Source organism: Camelina sativa, chromosome 18 (genome assembly GCF_000633955.1).
Source record: "Camelina sativa cultivar DH55 chromosome 18, Cs, whole genome shotgun sequence".
Lineage (NCBI taxonomy): Eukaryota > Viridiplantae > Streptophyta > Magnoliopsida > Brassicales > Brassicaceae > Camelina > Camelina sativa.
In genome coordinates, this window is record NC_025702.1 from 5,094,816 (window position 1) to 5,103,066 (window position 8,251).

The 8,251-nt window shown below is 37.9% G+C and overlaps 1 protein-coding gene across 4 annotated transcripts; it reads left to right on the forward strand.

The window, feature by feature from the left end:
• On the forward strand, positions 1,496–7,927 carry LOC104760584 (putative ion channel POLLUX-like 2). Of its 4 annotated transcripts, none has more exons than XM_019240449.1 (23): positions 1,496–1,616; positions 2,403–2,458; positions 2,560–2,663; positions 2,908–3,161; positions 3,562–3,633; positions 3,912–3,984; positions 4,108–4,206; positions 4,285–4,439; positions 4,526–4,630; positions 4,764–4,850; positions 5,245–5,329; positions 5,421–5,568; positions 5,678–5,754; positions 5,845–6,093; positions 6,176–6,289; positions 6,366–6,458; positions 6,541–6,667; positions 6,750–6,826; positions 6,903–6,950; positions 7,030–7,099; positions 7,181–7,254; positions 7,353–7,463; positions 7,544–7,927. In XM_019240449.1, the coding sequence occupies exons 1-23, from the start codon at positions 1,594–1,596 to the stop codon at positions 7,643–7,645; spliced, it is 2,403 nt and encodes an 800-aa protein (XP_019095994.1). In that variant the 5' UTR covers positions 1,496–1,593; the 3' UTR covers positions 7,646–7,927. The 4 variants fall into 4 exon arrangements, with proteins under 4 accessions (XP_019095994.1, XP_010481833.1, XP_019095993.1 ...); XM_010483531.2 differs by having other exon boundaries at positions 2,593–2,663; XM_019240448.1 differs by lacking the exon at positions 1,496–1,616 and adding an exon at positions 2,111–2,236.

Consider the following 8,251-nt stretch of genomic DNA (forward strand, 5'->3'; position numbering starts at 1 on the left):
CATCTCACCCTCCTCCATCACCACCGACGATGCAGCGGACTCCTTAGCAGTAGTCTCCTTTGCACCCTCCCGTGAATGGCGATGGTCATTGTACTGAACATAAGACTGAAACCGCCTCAGTTTAGCCACCGGTTCTCTTGCCGCAGATTCAGACCTGGCCTTTGTACCTTTAGTATTTCTCCCCTCTAAAAGTCGCTTGCCTTCAGCATGAGAAACCTCTCCTGTGTGTTTGCCTTTGAAACCACCCTTGTAACCACCATCATAACCAGCCCCCCTCCTCTACTCCGAAGTAACAGCGCCCTTGTAACTCTTAGCCTGACGATCTTCAGGTCCCTCACTATGCAGAACCGGAACATCGGGGACCATTGGCGGCTGCAACAGTGAACAATGATCATCGTCATGGCACAAGCTGAGACAACGCCGACAATAACCAAATAGCCGTTCATATCTAAGTGATACAACGGTCTCCTCCCCATTGTGGAACTCCACTACAGTCTCGAAACTCAAAGATTTGAGACCATTAATTGTAACCTGGACTCGGCCACCATCAATGTCGACAACTTCAACCCGACCTAGATCTGTAGCGATCCTCCGGAAAGTTGACTCAGCCCAAAACTGGAATGGCATCTCCATAATACGGAACCAAAATGTTAAAGAAGAAGGGTACAAAGGATCTACCGTTGGTGTCCACCGCACCATTGACATTATCCAAGGATCAAAGTAAAATGGAGTCATCAAAATCAAACTGAAACTTGCCCATGCCCAAGTCTGCACCGACTACTTTCCCTTCTAACTGCCATATGCGTGGAAACATGATAAGGAGAGACTTCATGTCTTGACGTTGGGGATTGAAACACCTCCCCACCACCGTTTTGGAATAACCCTCGATCAAGGTTGTGTTGTCAAAGAAAGGAATCTTCACCTTCCTCTTAGTCACAGCTGGAACCGCAGCACCTATAAGATGACTCTTGCCCAACATCACACTTTGAGACATTACCGAGGAACAAAAAAGAAGAAAAGGTCGAACTATGAACCCGAAACAAAAAGGAGAGAAGAATTGATGAAGAGAAGGATGAGATTTCCCCCTATCCTGATGAACCCTTATATAAACCATTCTTAAACACAAAAATATCAACCCAATCGCACCATTGAATGCAAAATCATCCGGAATCTGTAGAAAATATTCAAACATATACTCAAACCCGCAGTCAGCGTGATGAGATCCCGAGAATGATCTGCACCACTGGCCAAAATCAGGACCTATCATGCCCAAACTCCAATCGAATCGACCCCAAGAATTATAGCCAGTGATTCGTTTTCCTTTTCCGACTCCATTACCGAAAGAGATCTCCAAAAATAGATCCGTAAACAAATCTGAAGAAAACCACAGATTACAGTGAGAAGGAGGTCTCCACGAGATCCCCCGATCGTAATCCCACACCCGAAAATCAAGCTCAATCAGATACAAACTCGAACAACAGATCTGAACCCCAAAACACATCCACGAGAACCCGCAAGAAACCAAATCCAGGACCCAAAATCATCGCTCATCAAGAGATTAAGAAAGAATCTCAAAATCGCCTCGCCGTCGCCATGGCTTATAATTTTTTTTTCAGGTAACGTAATAATTTATTTTTTGTTTTCTTTTTTTCTCAAATATAAAAGAACGTTTTAGTAATTATTGCTTTGCGTTTTAAAACTCATTTGCTAACAAAAATAGCGATTTGAAATTTCAGTGGCTGGTCGCCAACTACTATTCTTGTAATTGATAGTTAAACCATTGATAAGCAGGAAAAACAATGTTTGCTCGTTATCGCTGGTTTTATGTTACAATTGGATTCAAATCGAGTAATATGCAGTGATAAATTCTCACTAAAACTTTTTAAATGAAATGTTTTTCTTTTTGTTTCTTAACAAATTGGGTCCAAAACATTAACAAAAGAAAAAAAATCAATAATGGCAAAAAAAAAAAAAAAAACACAGCAACAACAACAAAACTTGACTTTAATTAAAAAATACGCATTTCCCTCGGATTTTTTTTTAGAAATTCTAAAAAAATAAAAATCATAATTGCATATATATATATATATCATCACCAAAGCGAGAGAACTAAAAATATTAAGGAAGGAGACGAAAAAAAAAAAAAAATGGTGGCTGTTCAGTTATTTAGCAGCTGGAAGCCATTGATACTACCTTCACAAGCTTTGAGACGCGATCAATTCGCCTCTTTTAACAGGTTCTTAATTTTTTTAAAGATTTGTAGTAGTGGAACTTTTGAATCTGGGTTTTATAAACGGAATTTGGGAAAAAACATTTATTGGTAACTCAATCAAAAGCCTCATTGGGGTATTTGACTGATTGATGTTTATCCTTTCTTTTTTTTTTTTTTGTTTTGTTTGCAGGAGCTTGAGTTTACACTCTCCGCCTTTAGGTGGGATTGAGTCTTTTAGATGCAGAGGTGAGGTTCTTTGAGAACTATTCCTCAATTGGTCTCTTTCAAATTTGTCAGTCTCCAAAACTTTTGATGCAAACTCTTTATTTATTGTCTCTCATTATTAGTCATCTTCTTCCTCAATTTCACTGCTACTACAGAGACCTTTAAAGTCAAATCTCAAAGGGCAGGAGACACAGAGCCGTTTAGTGTCAATTCCAAATTTCATAAGGTGAACCTAAACAATCTCCAGTTTCGTGTTCTGTATCTTTTTTTTTTATATATAATTAGGTCATGTCCTGTGCAAAAACTCAGACGAATAGCTTGTTTCGTTGATATTTAAGAGGTTTTTAGATTGCAAGATGATTATTCTGATATCTTCTTATATACACTTGTTCTCGGTTTGAAAGATGAATCTCAGCCCATTGTTTAAGAGGTTTTGTATGCTTATGATATAGAATCTTCTTAATCTGCAGAGTCTTCCATATAAACTTGTGATAGGATGCATCCCACTGTATGCAGTGTTCAGAGTAGCGAAAAAGATATGTTTAGAGCTTCCCCGCCTCGTTCAGAACTCAGTGGGGGCTGGCTTGCCGTTTGCTTGTGCATCCAACTCTCTACCTACTCCTCTCAAGTTGGACGTCCCCGTTCCTTCTTTTTACGATATCAAATGGGGTCTTTCAAGGTTTCTTTACCTGTTCAATATTCAGCTCGAGAAGAACATTGGCACGTATGTCCTAAACCCAAATATGCTGCTTGTGTTTCTTTTATTTCTGTAAGATAGTTGTATGTACTGATGTTACCAATTACAGTAGCAACTGGCGGTATTAGATGGTTAATATTGGTAAGTTTCAGAATTGCTAGGATGATTCACTAAATTTAAAATGATGAAACATGTAAAGTAGTGTAGACATCTGACTTAAATCTTTCGTCTTCCGGGAGTGAGGACACGGGTTTGAGGTTGAGGATCTCCTAAGTATGAGTTTGCTTCTCCTTCACTTACGTAATTCATGCTGAGTATTATTTTAAGTGTCACTGTCCTTGAAATTAGCATTGTTCAAATGTCGTATATTATAAATTCTCATTGTGATTATGACATCTGTTCCGATCACTTGTCGTGGCTATTTTAGGTTCCTTGTGGCGCTCATGATAGCATGTGTATCATTTGTTTTCATTGGGGGACTCCTATTTTTCAAATTCAGGTAACACTGCTTTGTTTAACTTAGCTTATCAATTTCTTCTCAAGATCGTCTTAGTGTGGTTATATGATCAGTTTTTTCTGGACCTCTATAAATGGAAGATAAAGCACAATTTTTTGTTTTAGTCTGATGAAGAAATTGTAGATAAGCAAAAAAGTCTGGTACATGTATATTGTGTGCATTATATGAAGACTCTTGTAAATACTTAAACCTCTATCGTATGAATTTCCATTGCATGATTTCTTACTTATGCGTACTGCTATTCCCTTTTTGTTGTGAAGGAAAGACCTACCCTTAGAAGACTGCCTCTGGGAGGCCTGGGCATGCCTCATTTCCTCTTCTACTCATCTGAAGGTCATGATTTGCTTCTTTACTAATTCAAAGATATTATTTCAGATCGATTACAACTGACAAGCCTCACAATATTTCTATAGAGTTCTTGCAACTTAATGCCTATTTGTTTACTGAAAACTGCAGCAAAAGACACGCACTGAAAGAGTCATTGGATTTGTCCTAGCCATTTGGGGAATATTGTTTTACTCTCGGCTTTTAAGCACAATGACAGAACAATTTCGGGTGAGTTCTTGAGATAAACACTGCTGGTGCGAAATGAATGTTAAATGGTACAAGTTCCTAATCGCTTTGTCTGAGCAGTATAATATGACGAAACTGAGGGAAGGGGCACAGATGCAAGTCCTAGAAGCTGATCATATCATCATTTGTGGAATAAACAGTCATCTACCTTTCATACTAAAGCAACTGAACAGTTATCATGAGCATGCTGTTCGCTTAGGTACTGCCACAACTAGGTATTTTGGCTCTCTATATGTCTTACAATTTATTTCTTTGCTTATGTTGACTTAAATAATTACTTTTCTTTGTTACATGCTTCCAGGAAGCAGAGACTTCTGCTCATGTCTGATACTCCAAGGAAGCAGATGGACAAGCTAGCTGAGGCGTACTCCAAAGATTTTAATCATATTGATATCCTTACAAAGAGGTAAAGTGGTTGATGCGCTTCTTAATTAGCGGAAATGAATCTGAAATACTGCTTAGGTTCATGCCATATCAATTAATGTTCTTCTTGGTTTGCATACATTTACAGTGCTGATTTCATGCTTCTACCAGTGCAGTTGTAGTCTTAACATGACGAAATCATTTGAGAGGGCTGCCGCCTCTAAGGCGCGTGCTATTATCATACTACCAACGAAAGGTGATAGGTACAAAAATTCAACTCTCTTAGAAAGTATATGTGTATCAGCTTTGCGGAAGATGATTATGGAAACTGAGAAGTTCCAATAAATATTTGAGTAGTATCGTTTTTAGTGTCGTAACTCTTTCATGTATATGATGCGAGTTCAGTGTATTTGGGTGGTTTGGGGCCTTTGGGGTAGAGAGTTCAGAGTTCTCTTGAACTAACTCATTGATAATTAATCATTACTCTTAGTTTTTTTGTGTACTTTGTTCTTCATTACACACTTTGGTTCTCAGTGAATACAAAGAAAAAAAAAATGTTCTTCAACCTGTCAGAAAACTGGAATGCTAGTGGTAAAAAATATGGAATCTTAAAACTCTGTAAAAGAGGAATCATTTAAGTTAAAACATTTGTTTCAGGTATGAAGTTGATACAGACGCATTTCTTTCTGTATTAGCCCTTCAGCCCATTCAAAAGATGGAATCGATCCCGACCATTGTAGAGGTAAATTAGGTAACTAAACGTTGTGCAGTAAGGGTTTTCTTGTTTATAATTCTGATCTTTTTTCCTTTCTTGCTCCTGGAAATGTATGCAGGTATCAAGCCCTAATACGTATGATCTTCTCAAGTCCATTTCGGGATTGAAAGTGGAGCCAGTTGAAAATGTTACGTCGAAATTGTTTGTCCAATGCTCACGTCAAAAGGACCTGATTAAGATCTACAGGCACCTACTAAATTACTCAAGTACAGTGTGCTTTCATCTTACATGACTGTTATCTGTTTAGAACTTTTACTTCATGTTTTTATAATGCCTGTATTCAAGACTAATTAATACCAAGTCTACTCGTTGCAGAAAATGTATTTAATCTTTGCAGCTTCCCCAATCTAGTTGGGACGAAGTATAGACAACTAAGACTGGGGTTCCAGGAGGTAGGATTGACTCTTGAGAGATTGTTTTCTCCCTCTTCGAATCAATTGATCTTTGTTACTAATTTCATTCTCTACATGTATTCCTTTCAGGTTGTGGTGTGTGGCCTTTTACGAGATGGGAAAGTAAATTTCCATCCAAATGATGAAGAAGAGCTCATGGAAACCGACAAACTATTGTTTATCGCACCTCTCAATTGGAAAAAGAAGCAACTCCTGTATACAGACATGAAACTTGAGAACATTACAGTAGCTCCGGCTGATACTCCAAAGCAAGTTTTTGAGAAAAAAAGATCACGGCTAGCGAAGATAATTATGCGTCCGCGTAAGTCCTTATCAAAGGTCTGACTCCCAACTACCCCCTACAATACTAGACTTTTTAAAATTTTGAAACTTCAAAATTTTTATTCTATGGTTTGCTCAGGGATCAGATTCCATCAAAGGACCCAAAGAATCTATACTATTACTTGGTTGGCGTGGAGATGTTGTGCATATGATCGAGGAGTTTGATAACTATCTAGGTCCAGGCAGTTCATTGGTATGATCATATAGTACAATTATTTTTCTCTGGTTGGCTCTCACATAATGAGTTACTAATAATTTTATGTACACAGGAAATATTATCGGATGTACCACTAGAGGATAGAAGAAGAGTGGACGATAGTATGGGTTCAGTGAAAATCAAGAACATCCAAGTTTCACATAAGGTAAATGATATCAATTTCAGTGGCTTTGTACAAGAAGAGCTTCAAAGTCATTGTGTATTGATGTGTTTTCAATCTTCCGCAGGTTGGGAATCCTCTGAATTATGATACATTAAAGCAAACTATAATGCGTATGCAAAGTAAATATAAAAAAAGCAAAGCTGTTCCTCTGACCATCCTTGTAATATCAGATCGAGACTGGCTTCTTGGAGGTAAGCATTTGCCATTATTTCTTCTTGATTTCGTCTTTTGGAATAATGGTAACACTAACAAATAAGTCTGAATGTCTCTTAGATCCATCTAGAGCAGACAAACAATCTGCTTATTCTCTTCTCCTTGCTGAAAGCATCTGCAACAAGCTTGGAGTAAAGGTAATTTACTAAATTGTCATTGAATCCAAAACCACATTGAGTAGCTAAAATTTGTTTATTTATGTTGTTTCTTTAGGTACATAATCTAGCCTCTGAAATCGTCGACTCAAATCTCGGCAAGCAGGTATTGAAAGGCTTTTCTATTTTTTTCTTGTTAGCTTCCTTATGGTTAAGTTGCTGAAACATTACTCAAAACTATACAGATAACAGTGCTGAAGCCATCCCTAACTTTCATTGCAGCAGAGGAAGTTATGAGCCTTGTAACAGCACAAGGTTACATTCCATCTATTCAAATGTTTGTTTCTTGTTTACCTATAATCCGAACAATAGTAATACTCTTTTCTAAATAATCAGTTGCTGAAAATAGCGAACTGAACGAGGTGTGGAAGGACATTTTAAACGCAGATGGTGATGAGATATACGTTAAGGTTAAAAAAAAAGAAATATAGTGTCTTCCTTCAAATCCTTTTGTCAGTAACATTTAATTTCGGTCTAAAAATCTTGAGTTTGCTTTGACACTCTTCAGGACATTGAGCTGTACATGAAAAAGGGCGAGAACCCTTCATTCACCGAGCTCTCAGAGCGGGCTTGGCTAAGGAGAGAAGTCGCTCTAGGCTACATAAAAGGCGGTAAAAAGGTGAGTGTTTTGTTACTCTGCAACATACATTAACCTCTTCCTCTTCACTAACGTTGGTAACTTTGTTTTTCTGATTGCAGATGATCAATCCGCTACCAAAGAATGAACCTCTCTCTCTCGAAATGGGTGACTCGTTGATTGTTATATCGGAGCTTGAAGGAGACCAACCCATCACACTATGAAACTGTATACATTCTCATATACCACATTTTGTTATAGTTTCTTACACACAATGCAACATTGGGCAAGGAGACTGACTCACAAATACAACGCAAGCATCAAATAAGTCGTTAAATTTGTACAAAGAACAAACGCTTTTGCATCGAAGCCCCTTTTTGGTCATTGTTCTTTGTTCTTTCTTTCACCCCGAATAAAAACCAGCCTTTGTAATGATTTGAATTTTTTTTTTTTCCTTTCTTAAAGCCTATATGTCTCCAACTCGAGGTTTATAATTTTTTTCCAAATCACGGAGGCAATATGAAAAGAAAAATTATGTTTACAAGATGTCGTTGCGTCATTGGCCAAAACTTGGAATTGTATTGCTTTTGGTGGACTAATATTCCCCAAATGTTGTTTTTTTCCACCGTGTCCCATGGATCTAAGACTAGCTCTATCCGGAAACACCAATGCCATCTATGCTCTCTTTTGACAAACTGTAGCTCATTACTTAGGAGATAGCGCCGAACATGACAAAAGCACGCCAACATATCTTTTTATTCACACAGAAGAGATCGAGAGGAAACAAAAGCTGTTGTCTGTACTTGAGACAAGCTCTTGAAACAAAAGCA

What these genes read in the sequence shown, in the direction of transcription:
- LOC104760584 (XM_019240448.1), top strand. Translation starts at nt 2,148, where the DNA reads ATGGTGGCTGTTCAGTTATTTAGCAGCTGGAAGCCATTGATACTACCT. An exon ending in CCTCTTCTACTCATCTGAAG is followed by an intron (nt 3,985 to 4,107) that starts GTCATGATTTGC and finishes TGAAAACTGCAG; the next exon opens with CAAAAGACACGCACTGAAAG. An exon ending in CTACCAACGAAAGGTGATAG is followed by an intron (nt 4,851 to 5,244) that starts GTACAAAAATTC and finishes CATTTGTTTCAG; the next exon opens with GTATGAAGTTGATACAGACG.